The sequence below is a fragment of the Stegastes partitus genome, unplaced genomic scaffold (assembly GCF_000690725.1).
Source record: "Stegastes partitus isolate 25-593 unplaced genomic scaffold, Stegastes_partitus-1.0.2 Scaffold212, whole genome shotgun sequence".
NCBI classification, from domain to species: domain Eukaryota; kingdom Metazoa; phylum Chordata; class Actinopteri; family Pomacentridae; genus Stegastes; species Stegastes partitus.
In genome coordinates this window covers 70532-87052 of record NW_007577943.1, presented here as the reverse complement: position 1 = coordinate 87052, position 16521 = coordinate 70532, and the positions used below count along the sequence as shown (strand labels likewise).

Genomic DNA, 16521 nt, shown 5'->3' with positions numbered 1-16521 from the left:
ATTTGTTGTATCTGGTGTATGACTATATAGTTTTGGTGTATTCATCGAATTTTGGTTGTTTTTTTAGGTGACCGCTGTGCCTCAACATCAGTTTCTCCCATCAAATCTGGAGCATTCTCCTTCACCAGAAAACAGAAGAAGATTCCCGCTGCACTAAAAGAGGTGAGCAACATCAATGGGCTAAATTTGCTTTTAGGTTCAAAATGTGTCATAGGTTTTGCACCTTTGCTGTAGTAATGATGTGCGTATTAATTTTCTCATGCTGTTTGTCCAGGTGTCTGCAAACACAGAGAACTCCTCCATGAGCGGCTACTTGAACAGGTCAAAAGGCAACAAGAAGCAGTGGAAGAGGCTGTGGTTTGTCATCAAGAATAAAGTCCTGTACACCTACGCTGCCAGCGAGGTACTCAACCTGTCTGAGATAATGTTATTCTGAACTGTGTGTAGGTTTTCAGCCGTTGGGTTGATCAATATTTTCTCTGGGTAGGACGTGGCAGCGTTGGAGAGCCAACCTTTGCTGGGTTTCTTCCTGAGAGAGGAGAAGAACGGGCCGGCTCAGAAGCTGCAGTTCAAGCTGTATCACAAAAATACACTGTTTTACATCTTCAAGGCTGATGACATCCCCACAGCACAGAGGTATCTGACTTAAAACGACACAGGGAGATTGTTGGTATTTACCTTGTTGGCATATTTGCATCGTTAGCATGTGCTGCATTTACCTCCTTTGCATAAGTGCTAAAAAGGATTACTGGAATAATGTTGTTTGGATCAATTTGCGCCACACACACAAACACCAGATTTTTTTTTCCAGTCTACACGCTGAGCTGAAAGCTAGCAGAGTGTGAGGAGAGTGCCACTGAATTTTGCAAAAACCGTAGTTGCTGACTTAAGGCCTCAGTCTCAACCGGAGGCAAGACTTTTGGGATCGTACATCCTCTGCGAATTTTGGGTCCCATGGAGGTCGTGGAGGTCGTACAGGTAGAGGAAAGGTTGCAAGGACTCTATCAGAACGCGTAAGAAAGGAGCAAGCCTGCCTTGCGAGTCGCACGTGAGATGTCCGTTCAGTTTGCAGCATGCAGCAAATTGTAGTCACTTCTAGAGTTTGTCTTGCCACCTTCGTAGAATCTTTTGACATGTCAAAGATCCTCCCTACGTGCTTACGGGCTGTCTGCGACCTTGAAAGTCTGCAAGACAGACTTACGTGACACGTACCATTTTGCACATATTTTGGACGCAGACAGGCTGTAAGAGCCCGTACGGCCGGTTGTGACCGAAACTTTACTGGGAAGTTGTAGTTTTTCAGATTTTAGTCCTGGTTTATTTGACAAATTCACTTTAGTCGTGATAACAGCAAGTGCAGTTTAATTGTATCTCAAGCAGTTCTTGAAAAGCTTCTGTGTCAGATGAGCGGCCGATGTATCTACTAACGCAGTCAAATAAACTCATGATGTTTTTACATTATTTTACATTAATACAGACGTCAGTCACTGATAATTACAGCAGTTTTATATTTTTATGCTGCACATGGAGCAGAAAAGTTGTTATTTACAACTTCTTGCTCCATTACTTCCTGCAAATATTGTAACTGATCCACTGAGGATAGAAACAGCAAACAGTCTTGTTTTGTAGACATGTTTTAATAAACTATCGTAGTGTGATTGCTTTATAATAAAAGACACCTCATGTTGAATGTGATGCAGCTACTGATGTTATGTTTGCATTATCAATAAATTAAAACAGCTATGATCTATATTTTTCGTATCAAATGATAACTCAAATGTGAAAAATGTCACTTGAAGAGAATTAAATAGCTTTTTATTGAGTTTCAGCTCATTTTTTAGCTGACTGGGCCGTCATTGTACTGTTTTGTTTTGCTCTTGTTGCTCTCATATTGTCGTTTTAGCAAGAGGCAGACAGACACAGTTAGAGGCTAGCTGCTGAACATAGTGGAGCATTTAACAGATAAGGAGCCCCAAATTTCCCTCAGCCACTGGTGGAGACCAAAATCTGATCTAGAAGAGAGTAAAAATGTGACTTACATTCATCAGCTAGACTCACAGATGACTCGAATGACAATACTGAGTAGCTGCTGGATTAATAAATATGAAGCTGCTTGCTAATGTGATATGGACGCATTGTCAACAGAAAAAATTCCTACCGTGTTGATTCCCATCACAAAACAAAAAAAAAATCAAAAAGGTTGATGATGTGGTGATGTTGTGTTCATGGCTTGTTTTGGCTGCGACAGCATTAACTCCACTCTGATACAGCTGTGGGAGAACGAAAATGCTGCATTATTTTTTACTGAATATAAACAGATTAAATGGCTTCTGCTGAAAAAATACAAGAATGACATGAGAGATTGGTTGTGAAATCATGACAGAATTCTGTCCTAATTCATTGTTTTTCAGTTGTAGCTCATTTTCAGTTTTTTGTTTTTCTCTTCAGATGGATCGAAGCCTTCCAGGAGGCGATGATTCTTGAACAGTAAGCCCCTGTTCAGCAGTGAAGTCATACCACAGCCCCGGAGTCAAGTTGATAGACAACTTACGGCCCCCGATTAATCGCAGGTCAGGGGTCACCAGCTCAGGAAGGACTCCAGGTGGACTGTCTACCTTTAACGGAAACCTGCTGCAGAGCGCCACAAACTGTGCGTGGAAACCAGACTGCTTTGCCCTCAAAAGAACCAGATTCTGTTTCACTATTTTATTTTTTTTTATACCAACGACAGCCTCTGATGCTCAGCAGTGCCGGCTGAGGTCAGAGCTGCAGCTGTGGGTCAACGGTCAAGTCCAGAAGCATGTGTGTGGAAGTGAGACCAAACAGTTGTCCGGGCCTTTTGAAGCCCTGGGAAATCCTCGGAAGTCTGAAGTCTGGGAAGGATTTTAAAATGCTGTCGGGTGAAGGAATCACAAAAAATGCATGAGCTGTCCACCCTGATTCAAACCTTTGTATTTGCTGCACAGTAGTATTAAAACCTACTGTGTGTCTTTATTCAAACACAAATAACCCAAACTATTATCTGCATCATAGACGCAGAGTATCATGGATGTCTGTAAGGAGAATAATTATGTAACAAGGTGGGATTTTACTGTGAAAATCAGGCTTTAACAAAAAAAAACATACATATTTTTCTTTTTAGGTTCGTCTCTCTGGTTAAGAGATTTTCCTGCTAGATTTTTAGATGTAAAATACCAAACCTTTCATGATCATGATATTAAAAAACAACATCCTGGAGACAACTGGAAATGTCAGGAACATTGTAGATATTTTTAAATACAAAATGTATTTTTTGCCTGTTTAGCCACATTAGAAAAGGTTAAAGGGTAATGCTGTGTATATGGACATGAAAGAGCAACAATGACCTTTTTTTTCAAAGCCAAGAGCTAATATTTATAAAACAGGAAGATTTATTGTTTGAAAAGCGCAGGCTGCCACTTATTTTGGGAGTCAGGGTTTGTAAGGAAATATGTTTCCATCTTTTTCCATATTTTTTTTTTTAAAGAAAAGGGCTTTTTTTTTTTTTAAATGAGCAAACACTGTGGAAAGTATGCATGAACTATATTTCTAAGGAAATGCTCAAAAGAAACAGATTTTGAATTGAACATTTTGTTTTTGCAGACATTGTGCCTTTTATATCTCCTGTTTTGAGAGAAACTGCAATAATATAGGTGCTTTGTTTGAAATTCTTCACTATATAGGACAAATTTTAGCATCCAGTTTGCATGACTACTCACTTTCTTGCCAGGGTACTCAGAGTTTGTACTTTAAAATGCAGCAGTTTTTAATTAATATGCCATATTGCAAAACTCCATCAGAGAAAATGTGTTGATTTCACAGGTGGAGAAACCTGAGAGCTTGCTTTATTTTAGTGAAGGAACAAAACAGTTGCTACTGTCATTAGAGCTGTTTGGCTGCTGTTGTCGTACAGCTTCATGTGTGCCTCGTTCAGATTTAGGCTCGTGAGAAAAAATCTGCAGCAGCCTGGTGTGAAGATGCAAACCTGGAGCTATCTAGCATTCATTTCTCCATGATTGTACATTAACATGTGTAAACATCCACTCTATCAGAGTTAGAGTCTCATAAACATTTCTAAACTGTCAGGCAACAGTTTTTAATAAAAATCTATATAAATATAAATCTTGTCCTCCTGTGTTGATTTCTGTCTTTGTTCCATCATATGATGAAAATCAGTGACCTGTGCAGTTTGTATATGATCACAAAACCTTCGTCGTGGCTTATTGCGAAGTGCCGACAGATATATGTGGGAGGCAGAAGTTCAAGGGTCTGTCATACACATTTGTGTGCATCTGTCAGCTGAGCTTCTCTTTGAGCTCATGATCAAAGCGTTGGTTAGAGAGATAAGGCGTTTTTCATGCAGCCAAAGCTCTGAACTTCGCTGTGGCTTCATGCTCTATTTCCTTCCTTTCTCCCTCAGCAGTGACTGTGTTAGATCCACTCTCTTGGGCAGGAGAGGGATGCATCGCGCTGACAAACTGCTTTAATTAAAAAGCATGAGTTCAAGCGTGTGTCAGCGCTGCTCGAGTGTCCTCGAGCAACCTGAAGAACACTTCAGGGTTTCTTGCTGAATTTGGTCATTTAACTGTTCATTTTCTGCTTTCAATGTGTTAAATCGATGTGTGAATCATGCTGAGAATGATTTTGAAATGATATATAAACTGAATAAAGAGAGGTTGTCGCTTACAAAGCTGAGTTGATCAAAGTTTTGAACATGTCGTAAGACTGGCAGTAACATTTATTTCTGACATTTAAATGCTAGACCTTCATAGTTTGGGAGTGGCTGTAACACCACAACCAGTCCCATTCTTTACTTACTAGAAGGAGGCCTGAATCTCAAAAAATCCTGTTGTAAATGCTGTCTGCTGTAAATACTGTAGTGTGTACTGTAAATACCTCCTTTGCTTTAATATTTAATATTTTATACTTTCTATGTATATTTATCTTTCCTTTCCTGTTTTTTTACTTGTGTATTGCTGCCACACTGCAGCGCTGTCTTTTTAACATTACTTACATAGTGACAATAAAGAACTATTCTATTCTATTCTATTCTATTCTATTCTATTCTATTCTATTCTATTCTATTCTATTCCATCCTTCTACCACACACTAACACACTATATAGTCACAGTCTTTAATGTAACACAGAATTGTTGACAGTAAATGGATAGAGTATGACAGTGTGAAAGTTTAAATTCCCCAAGGGCAAAACTTTTTTCACAAAATATATATACATGTCCAATTTCATGCAGGGTCACATGTAGATGAACCTGCAGGGAAACATTTGCATGGAATGCTAAAAAGAGCATTGATGAACAAATAGAAACCAAATATAAAAACAACAAGGTCATATTAAATTTCTACCTACTCACAATACATCAAAGATACATAAAAAATCTTTACAATTATCGCTACTTGTCAGGACTGTATACGTCAGGTTAATATAAATAGACCCTCACGGCCTCTAGGACAGTTGCAATGGAGAAAATACACATTTCAATTAGATAACATTGAACATGGCATACAGGAAAGGTTACCATCAATAACAATTTCCCTCAATAATACTTTTACTTAGCATCAACGCCTCCACAAATTCGATTTTCTATACGTAGTTTAATTTACATAATCCCTGCCCCCCCAAAAAAGTTTTTTTAATATTTAGAACTTATATATATATATATATATATATATATATTTTTCATACTTTAACAGCTATGTATTTATATGACTACAGCATCCATTTCTCCCCAAAACTAAATTAATGTGCATCACTGTATACATTTAAATGAATCTTTGCAACAAATCATTTGCCCAATGAAGGTTTCAGCTCAAAAACATCGCAAATAAATATGTATTTGCAAGTTAGACAGAATGTGGGAATGTGATACAAACCTTTAAATATATGTAGTATATTTTAATATACAACAAATATTTTCAGCTGTACATTGTGCAAAAACAGATGTATAAAAGGTGTGGCTGGGTACCTAAATGATTAATAAATTAAAATAACACATAAAGCACAGACTATACAGGACCTTAATATACAGCCAGTTAGGATAAGTGTGATTTTTTTTTTCTTTCTATTTAATCAAAATTAAGTCGTTTCAGGATATGATTGGATGTAAAAATGAATAAAATCAGTGGTGGAATCATACATTAATGGTCAGTATTTAAGGTTTATAATTGAATTTATCAGTGATATATTTAAGGTATATAATATTTTTTATTTGGATATGGAACAATAGCTCCGAGTCTGTTGGTCGCCCGACCTGTTTAGACGAGAGAACGGTCCGTCTTCATAATCCTTCCGTCTAAAGATGGCGGAGTATGCGAACCTCGTCCGAAGGGCTTTGGGGCAGTTAGGAGGTCATGGTGGACTCCGAGGTTTTCTCGTTCAATTCTTCAGGTGAGTTTGATAGAATATTGTTGTCGTGTGTATTTAACCTCTGAATATGTCAGAGAAATATTTGATATGACAGAAAATACCTGTAAATATGCGGCTGGATTTCCAGCTAGCTTAACTTAGCAAGTTGATAGCTAACGTCAAACCAGCCAGTAAAGGACGTAACAAACGTTAAAGCATGTAAAGTCTATAAAACAGTATATTATAGAAAGAAAAAATCGGTACCGTTGCATTTCTACACCAAAGTCAATTTAAACGATTGTTTCATTGAACTTGGAGCTACGTTCTGTTGTTTTTTTCTGAATTTGACCTCGCACTGTTTGTTTACCTTTTATTCTTGATTCATATCACTTGTTTTCAAAGGAATTTAAAAGTCATGTAGTGTATTTGAACATGTAACCAGTTTTTTTGTGACTAAAGCGACTGGATTTGATAGATTTATTCGTCTTTATTGTTTCGGAAGTTAACATCAACGTTCTCATTTCTTGACAGAGCGAATGACATCAAAACAGGCACTTTGATCGGCGTGGATAAATATGGAAATAGATACTATGAGGACAAGAAGCACTACTTCTTCGGTGAGTTGTTTCTTTAAAATCGAATTTGTTTTCAAGTCCTTGAAAGACTGTAAACTATGTTGAAGTTGTTGTTTTTTTACATCAGGTTAATCAGTGATGTGCAAATTTACATTCTGTCACAATGCTCTTGAAAGAACTTTCTGAAAATACTTAAGGGTATCATGTGTTTTGTTGAACAATCTCTTGCCTCTGTGTGTTCAGCACGTCACCGTTGGGTGATCTATACCACAGAGATGAATGGGAAGAACACCATGTGGGAGGTGGACGGTAGCATGGTGCCCGCTGAATGGTACGACCTGTCATTTTCCTTAAAATTGACACAAGCTATTATGACAATAGGCCCCAGTTAATGTAAAGTTTCAACATTGCAAAGTGTTTGTGTATATATGAGGTGTGTCAGAAAAGTTCCAGGACTGGTGTCACAAAAGATATATTTCAAACCCAAACTACAAACTACCAGTGTTCACCTTCAGACGATCAACCAGCACGTCTACAAAGAGATCCTGCTGCGTTTGCTTCGTTCAGTGCACCAGAAGAGGTGAGAGTTGTAGCAGGACAAGTCGTGGCTGCTTCACCATGACAACGTGCCTGCTCACAATGCCCTGATCATCCCACAGTTCCTGGCTGAGAAGAACATCACCGTGCTGGAGCAACCTCCCTACTCACCCCACCTGGCTCCGTGGGATTTTTTTTCCTCTTCCCCAAGCTCAAGGGGGTCATCAAGGGGACCCGTTTTGAAGACGTGGGTGACATCAAGATGGCTGTGACGACAGAGCTGAGGAGGATCCCTGAAGAATCCTTCCAGGAGTGCATGGTGGCGTGAAAGAGAAGGCTGGGAAAGTTTGTTAGACTCCAGGGGAATTACTTTGAAGGGGAAAACTTGTAGTTTGTAGTTTGGATTTGCGATATATCTTTTGTGACACCAGTCCTGGAACTTTGTGACACACCTTGTATGTACGATCATAATCGTGTGTTTGTTGAATACAAATATCAACTATCATCAAGTGTTGAAAGATGAAAATAAAGTCTTTGTAATGGGCCCAGATTATTTGATTACAGTTCTATAGTACATGTAAGTTAAGCAGAAATGTAAATAATTTAACTTAAAGTTTGGAAAATGTTCATCTTTTTATACTTTGAAAGCTACTGTTGTTTAAGTCTTGTTCTGTCCTCATGTTCTCTCTCCAGGCATCGCTGGCTGCACTGTATGACAGAGCATCCCCCCACCACACATCCTCCAGAGCCCAAGAAGTTCCTTGCTGAGACCCACCAGATCAACGTGAGTGGCACCCCTCAGCAGTACGTGCCCTACTCCACCACCCGCAAGAAGATCCATGAGTGGGTTCCCCCGAAGGCTGGAGCCCAGTGAACTCTGACTGCACGCGTCATCTTCCACGTTGTAAATTATGGTTTCTTGCCACTGTATCCAATATGTCCCCAATAAAATCTCTTTACAGATGTTTATGATTGGTGTGACAGTCCTTATATTTTTTTAATAGCGTTCCCTATGGGCGCTTTGAGCTTAAGTAGCTGTTATTTGAAGCTTTGCAGCAAAGCGTCAGTAAATGTCCAACCTTATTTATGGTAGCTCTCCACCACCCAAGTTCAATGTAAATTCAAAAATGATCCCAAAGACATGTCGGGTTAAATTTTGGTGCTGTCAGAGGATTTGGTGAAGAGCTGGAAGAAGATATTTATTATTGTAGGACAAAGTTTTATTTTGCATACTCTTTTTTTAGGGTAATAAACTTTTATATTTGTGTTACTTGGGTAAATTCACCCAATGATAAACTATTGTATGGCGCTAACCTCAATATTTAGGCTTGTTTGATTGATTTATTCCAGCACTTTGAATAATGGATGTCATGACCATATAAACTGTAAATAATTAGGAGTTTGTCTGACTTAAAATTCTCTGCTGCTTTATGTAATTTCCCAGCATGAGTGAATTCCTTAAACTACATAAAATTAGTCTCTGGAGGCTCTGAAATGATGCATGCTGGGAAATTAGGGTCGAGTAACCTCAGGTGCTGGGCATCGTCATCATTCAGCCTCAGGGGGTGTTTGCCCTTAAACTTTCAGGAAATTGCTCCATTTTATTTTCAACAGAAGCTTTTCATTCACTTTCATAGTAACATTTAGAAAACAAAGGCGCGCTTCTGTATATTTATATGTAAGTTTGACTGGTACACACAGACCCCCCCCCCCCTCTGAGTCTGTGCTGTGTGGTTCCGTCCAGTTGGAGGGCGCGCTCACTCGTAACCATGGTAACAGCGGTGCTCGTTGGCTGCGGAAGTCTGTAGAGAAGTTACAAACTGCGCTGTTAAACCGCAGTTTGAGGCGTGAATACCCGGTCACAGGTAACAAATACAGTACAGCTTTAATACGTGTAATGTTAAGAGCTTCATAATTTACCTAATGAATGTAAATTTAGCATCAGTGTTAAACTTAAGCTAATGCTAGTCTTACCATGACTTTTGCGCTTGTTAGCAACTAAATTATTGTGTATGTATGTCCAGACTGATTTTTTTTTTTACCCCCAAAACGAACTGTATAAGTGAAATAAATTCTACATAAATTATAAAATAAGGAGTGAAGTACTCTAAGTAAAACGGTTGCTACACGTTTAGAATATATTGTATGCTTGATGTACTTTAACTAGTCAACAGTTTGTGTTGCCTAGACAACAAGAACAGGCCTTGTTTTGAACTAACGTTTTCTTGTTCAATATTGCTCTTAAATGCAAACGTACACAGGATTTATACAGAGCTAGAAATCCAATAAATGAAAAAAATACTTTATTTATCCCAGAAGGGAAATTCAATAAATGCAGCCTGTAATATTTTATCAAATCCTATACATTCTTTTCAACATAAGGAAATATGTGTTTGTTATTCCAGCTCATAGCATCTGTACAGCAGAATGAAGCAACCAAGTGCACACTATATTAGAAATGATCATGTCCCAATTGAAAGGGGGGTCATAGACCAGAAATCACAAGCCAGTAACAAGTCACACATCTGTGACACATAGAGTTCAGTGAGGTTGTTGATGCTGTTTGTGGATTGTTGTCCCACTCTTCCAACTTTGCCAAAGAACTTGGCAACGTCGTCAGATGTTTAGTGGGACAGGATCACTTTGTTGGACTCATCCATCCAGATCATGTTGTGGCAGATTTTCTTTCATATCATGCTGTCTGAAATTATTTCTTAGATTATAATGGTGGAGCTGTGGACATTCAGCAGTCAGGCTACAGCTCTAACTGAGACATGCCAGCATCCAGCAGGTTTACAGTCTGCTCTCATCTTCTTCTTGTCATCTGTGGCATCATGTCATTTGAATGAGGCTGCATTTTAAGTTGGCCTTTTATAGTCACGGGTCAAAGGAGTGTCTGTGTGCTGGTCACACTGTCTGATCATTGTCCTTTACAGCCACACCTGAATGGTGTATAGATTAGGTCAGTGGTCAAGAATTTGTCACTCAGTGGCTCAGTAGCTCAAAAACTTGGTGCACAGTTGGATAAATGTACCCCTTTTCTAATCGAAATTAGATTTTAAACTTTTTCTCTGAGGTATTAAAGAAGACTATTTGCATGCTGCTTATGTTTTTTATTCAGTGTGAGTGGTAAAAAGTTACACATAGCTTTAATGTATTAAGTACACGTATCTGGTGAATTTAACTCCTTAAGGCCCAGGTTATTTATAAAAAATGTCTCCTCGAACAACATTCCTAAATTTGGTCAGTAACAGCTCCACAACTGCGAGGCCAAAACAAACAACCCTTTACGGATAAGAGGAATGTGATCAAATTGTTTCTCCATCACCAGCACAGTTTGAAATCTTAAAAACTGGACGTTGACATTTTTGCATTGTGCCTAATCAAGACTATAAATTAGAAAATAAATGAAAGCCTCCTAAAAACAAGTTAGTGACACACAGGTTATTGAACCTATTCTAAAAATGTCTCCACCACAACTCCACCAACTGTGATACAACAGAAATGAACAATGCTGCATCTATGTTAGCCATGGTAGTGCTAAGCTGTCTCATCATTGAATATGCCACAGTTGATAACCTCATTAAAGCCTCATCAAAATCGTGGTAGGCTGCCTTTTAATAATAGTCAAGGTCTGATCCCAGTAGAGAGATCTCCAGAAGGAATATTTACTGATTCCACTACATTCTTGCATTATGTTTTGCTGTGTTCAGTATACAATGGGATGATTTTTTCCAACTCTAAAGCTTAAGCTGAAACAAGTTTTAACACTTCCTTGCACATTGAAAAAAAAAAAAAAGAGTCAAGGAACATTTAATGTGGATGAGCTGCCCTGCTAAATTCATGCACTGGCTGGATTATAGGTTTGACCAGGTATTTTGAATTCAGATCCATTTGTTTTTGAACTTAAGCAGCATTTATTTTTTATGTTGTTGAAATCAAACTTCATAAAACACCTGTGAAGACAGACTGAGCCCAGTGTTGTGCGTTACAGTGAGCTTACAGCGAGGTGTCTCTGTTGCAGTCGCCTGTTAATCACTGCAGGATTACGCTGAGCTGAGGGAAAGTTGCAGCATGCAGCATTTCACGCTGAGGTATGTGGAGATCCTCCAGAGCAGAGTGTGAGAAAGTGACTGGACATACAGCACACACTCCTGATGACTTAGTGCCAGAGTCCGTGTCAAATTCCAGCCAAGACCAAAGCTCTCAAGTGGGACTGCAGGAGAAGAGGTTTGTGTGCTTTGTTATTATTTCCACTCTTTGAAAAAACTGGTGGGATATCAGAGCATTTTAAATCTGTTAGTTTTAAGTCCATCTCTACTCCAGAGTATGTTTCGTGTGATTTATATTTAGATTTTTACACTGGAAGTCTGTTTTTATGTTTACGTAACACCTAAATGCACCAGCATGATTTAGTATTATTAGTTTTGAAAACAGTTTGGTCCAGTATGCTATCCAGAAGAGCGAATTTGACACTTTCACATTACTTATTGTTACTCATAATTAGTTTGTCATTTTAAGTTAGTTTTAATGAGATTTGGTTGGTTTTGTGGAAAAAATAAAAATTTGTAATATTGTAGAAGAAAACTAAATTAATGATAATCTCATCACAAATATGCTGTACAATTTGAAAATTATCTTTGAGAAGAACATTTGTTATTGTGACAAGAAACTTTGGATTTAAAAAGAATATTTCCATTCATCTATCAGTTTTGACATGTTGGCAGCAATAGAATTTATAAGAAACACTGTGCATTAAATGTGTTTCTGTGCATATTTTTTAAAAAGTTAAAATTGGAAGATATATTCCTGTGTCGTTGTGTTTGTACAACAAAGCTGAAGGAAAGCTATTTAAAAATGTGGTATTTGGCAGTCTCTCTCAGAGAATTTACAAGGTCAGAGGTCTGTTAAAAGGACGTCTTCTGGGCGCTGCTGTAGCTGACCTGGTTGAGCTGGTGTCCCATGTGTAGGGCTACAGTCCCAATGTGGAGGTCATGGGTTCGAATCCTACTCATGACCCTTTCCCACACGTCCACCCCCTACTCTTCTCCCCCACTTTCCTGTCTCTCTCTCACTGACCTATCAAATAAAGGCACAGAGGCCAAAAAAATAATTAAAAAAAAAAAAAAAAAAAAAAAAGGACGTCTTCTGAAATAGTGTCTTTCAAGTGTCGAGAAGATCTTTAAAGTCTATTGCATTTACTTTCCAGTACTTGAGACCTTTTTTTAATCGTTTCAGGTATCTCAGGCTGTTAAATGAGGAGACGCACTGTTTCATCCCTTTTTCCTCGAGGGGACAGTTTGGAAGAAGAAGACAGAGAAGGACCTCAGTGCAATGTAAGCCTCAGCTTTTCTGTAATGGGGTTTAATAGCCAAGAGGGGGCGTTGTTGCTTTTGTGCCTGTGAGTTAGCCGCTATCAGTGCAAGATCAGACTGAAAAGGCTTGTGGCATCCTCTTGAGTCAGCATTTCAGTGAACAACAATCCTCTTGAGTCTTTATTTAGACAGCACAGAGAATGGAGGCAGCATCTCATCCAAATCCTTGAAATTAATTAGGTACAATCAGCTGGAAGTGCTTTGACACATGACAATACGCCTGAGTGGCATTTCATGAGCTCTCCAAGCTGAATTTTACATTTCTGTTCAGTGAATGGTTCATTTGTTACTATTCTTTTGTGTCTCTATCTCACATTAGCTGATAGCTATTGTCTGATTCATTCTCTGCAAATGGGGCAGATAATCTGTCTCTCCCCCTTTGTATTTTTGCTGATGCAGCACTATATTGAAATGGCAGCTGGTAGTGATGCTGGCTGGACACCCGAAAGAGGCTAAAGAGGGTCATCTTACTGTCAGGACACTCTCCAAGTCTGGTCCTCTTTCCTCTTCTTCATCCCGCCTGCCAACTGTCACATCTTTCAACTGTATCACCTCCTCTTCCTCCTCCTCCTCCTCCTCCACCTCTTTGTCGATTCTCCATCTCCTCTCTTTAATGTCATGTACTTTTGCTTCTCTCTCCCTCCCTGTCTTCTCTTCTTGAATCATTCATGCCCGACTTCCTCCCATGAGTGGATTTGACTCCTCGAGGAGCATGCAAGATCCTTGATGAGTATTTCCAGACTCCCTTTTTATCTCTAATTCGTCAAATGTTGGCTGAGCTTAATGGGTCAGAGTCATTGCCTTGGGTCTTTTATTTTTTAGGCCTCTCCTCTGAGCGTTTTGCTTTTAAAATGCCCCAATTCTGTCCACCTCCCCGGAGTGTCACTGCACACAAGAGGGAGAAAATCAGGGCTTGAAACAGGAAAAGTCAAGCTGATAGTGCAGTCTCAAGATGTTTTGGATTTTTTACCCCCAGTAGTATAGTAGTGCGTAGTATGTAATGCTTTAATGTTTCTGCAGTGCAAACCCCAGAGCTCACTTGTCAGTCAGTGACTTCAGTGCTGGGATGTCTCCTGCCTTCAGTTTTCAGGGGATGTTGCGCGAGTCTTTTTTCTTTGTGACAATTTTTAGGTCTCTGCTCCCAGTTCTGTATCTGTTTGTTCTAAATTTGCTTTTGCTCAGTTAGTTAATTTCATTGTTATGCTTTTGCTACTTTGACATGTCAAAATGTCTTCTGTGAAAAAGGCTGTTTCCCAAAAGATACTCAAAACAAATACCAGACTCATATGCTGACATTTGCTTGTTTTTTTTTTAATGAAACGTTTGACATTTTGGGAAACATTAGTAACCTCCTGTTGTCCGAGTTGGTTAGAGATAACAAATGGTAATTTATTGTTTTCACACTTCAGTTTTTGTACAAATTAAGCGAATGAGGGAGCAGAAAGCAGGGGGAATGACTTTTCTTAGTGGTTTGGCTGTGGTACGGTACAGCCTACTTCAGAAATAGTTTCAATCCTGTGTGCTACTCAAGAGATGAGTGGTGGTCTGTCATGACATGACATGTTAATGAGAGACCTTTGGAGGTGCTGTCAGGCAGATTCTTCTTACCTCTGGACAGAGCCAGACAAGCTGTTTCATCTTCTTTAGAGTCTTTCTGCTAATCTAGGCTAACCAGTTGCCAGCTCCAGCTAAATATTTATCATTCAGAGATGACAGTGGTATTGATCTTCTCATGCAACTCTCTGCAAGTAACCAAATAAGTACATTTCCCAAAATGTCAAACTGACACAACAGAAAAGTATTAAAGTTACAGAGGAAGAGGTTCATATATGTAGAAGGTTAATCTGAGGCCAATTAATTTGCAGTCCTAATCAACAGGGTATGTAATTGTTGTTTTAGCTCATCAAATTAGCAAAGTCGATGGCGGTAGAGACAAGAACAGCAGCCCTGAGCATGCTCAGTGTTGTCTACCAAATGTGGAAGTACTACCAGAATATCAGTTGTGACGTTCTTTTTCTTTTTCTCGTCTCTGAATATGGTAAAATTAATTTTAAAGACCCCCTTTCGTCAAAATCTTTTTTTAAAAACCTTATTAACATGAGTTAGAAGCCATAAGTGAAATAAGCAGTAAATAACATCAAAACAAAGATTCAGACTTTGACGGTTTCATATGTCACAAAGAAACCAATACTGTCAACTTGCTGGCTGGTTCTTTCTGTATCATTGTTCTTCTTCAGACTCGGTTCTAACAAGTGTGACTGAATTATTCTAATATACAGCTTGTCTTGTAGTGAAGAGTAGTGTTACAGTGTCCAAGCAGAGTCGTAGGTGAGCTGGTGTGCTCCAGCTGCACTGAGTTGCAGAGCGGTGGGTAGAGGGCGCGGCAGGGGCTTCATAGATCTGCACATTCTAGAGGAAGCAACATCTGAGCCATTTTTAGGTGAGAAGGGATCCTTCTTATAGAAAAACTTCTAAATATGTCATTTTGATACAGAGGGACTTTAAGTTCTTTTGCATTTTCAGTAAAATAAAACAAGACATTTTGTCACCTAATGTAAAAATACACTTTAAGAAAAAGAATAACAGGAAATGTCCCCATAACATTAGCTAACATTACTTACATTACCTATGCTTAATGTTTTAAAATAATGTTTTAATCCCATGCCCAGAGATTATTTGAAGAATATTTACACATTTTAAAAATAATTTTTCAACAAAGTTAACAGTTAATTGGGACAAAAAGCATTTGAACTGCAACAGACGATGTTGTTTGAATGTTCCTTGGGCCAGAGATTATGTAACATGATAAGATTAGATCATTCTTAACTTTCAAACAATGTTTTCTAGATATTATCATGACCTCAGATGACCGAACATATTTTTTTCACAATGTTTTTGTAATGTGATATATGAACAAAGAACCAAATCATTTTTCCTGCAAAATCTTGAGGATGTTGTTGAGATAGCACCACAACACAGGATGGAAATTCTATTCTTCAGTACCCATCTGGTGATCTCATTTCCAGCAGCAGGATAGTGCATATTGGATTGACTCCAAATAAATTACCATGTCACCCAGTGCAACCATGAGGGTCATTTTAGTTTGGACAACTGTGAAACTCTGTGGCACAGAGAAATAAGAAGCTCTGCATATCATACATGCTAGCAGATTAATTCATTGTTGGTTTTGCTCTGTTCATGGGACTACATCCAGCATAAACCTCTAAAGGCAACGTAAAGGAGTAATAAACATGTTCTGAGTTTGCCACCCCATGGAAAACTGTGTTAGCCATCCAGCCAAATTTAAGTTAAGGTATATGAAATTAGGTTTCAAGATTGTGGAAAAATACACTGTATTTTGTGCTATGACATGGCATGGGGGTGTCCACTGAAGGCGACTTGAAAACTTTCACAGCAGCCCAAATAAACTGTACTATCCATGCAAACAGACCAACGTTTTGACTAGTGGGCACTGTAGATATACACTAAGTCACGTAGAATACCAAACTAAGCCCACACAGCAACTTATGTACATCCCTTGGTGGGCATGTATTGCTGACAGTGGCACAGGATGTTGTCCAGACAAGAGGATGAAGGCCGAGGAGGAAGATAGTCAGTTCAGCCCCATTCACCAGTAACAGGATTATCCCTG

At 38.8% G+C, this 16521-nt stretch overlaps 2 protein-coding genes across 3 annotated transcripts in view; both read left to right on the top strand.

Annotated features, from left to right (window-relative positions):
• Positions 1–3372, top strand: part of fgd6 (FYVE, RhoGEF and PH domain containing 6) — a 31704-nt gene extending 28332 nt beyond the window's left edge. For both annotated transcript variants that reach the window (XM_008280859.1, XM_008280858.1), the window contains 4 exons: positions 68–162; positions 275–403; positions 488–636; positions 2449–3372. In XM_008280859.1, the coding sequence (XP_008279081.1) occupies positions 68–162; positions 275–403; positions 488–636; positions 2449–2491 (416 nt within the window). In that variant the 3' untranslated portion in view covers positions 2492–3372. The remainder of the gene's footprint in view (positions 1–67; positions 163–274; positions 404–487; positions 637–2448) is intronic.
• Positions 3373–3483: 111 nt separating this feature from the next.
• On the top strand, positions 3484–8463 carry ndufa12 (NADH:ubiquinone oxidoreductase subunit A12). The gene is made up of 5 exons (XM_008280856.1): positions 3484–3493; positions 6320–6424; positions 6914–6999; positions 7201–7288; positions 8188–8463. The coding sequence occupies exons 2-5, from the start codon at positions 6336–6338 to the stop codon at positions 8366–8368; spliced, it is 444 nt and encodes a 147-aa protein (XP_008279078.1). The 5' UTR covers positions 3484–3493; positions 6320–6335; the 3' UTR covers positions 8369–8463.
• Positions 8464–16521: the final 8058 nt, after the last annotated feature.

Excerpts from the sequence above, each read along its gene's own strand:
- ndufa12 (XM_008280856.1), top strand. The coding sequence starts at position 6,336 with ATGGCGGAGTATGCGAACCTCGTCCGAAGGGCTTTGGGGCAGTTAGGA. Across the intron at positions 7,000-7,200 it reads CAAGAAGCACTACTTCTTCG|CACGTCACCGTTGGGTGATC; the intron begins GTGAGTTGTTTC and ends CTGTGTGTTCAG. Across the intron at positions 7,289-8,187 it reads AGCATGGTGCCCGCTGAATG|GCATCGCTGGCTGCACTGTA; the intron begins GTACGACCTGTC and ends TTCTCTCTCCAG.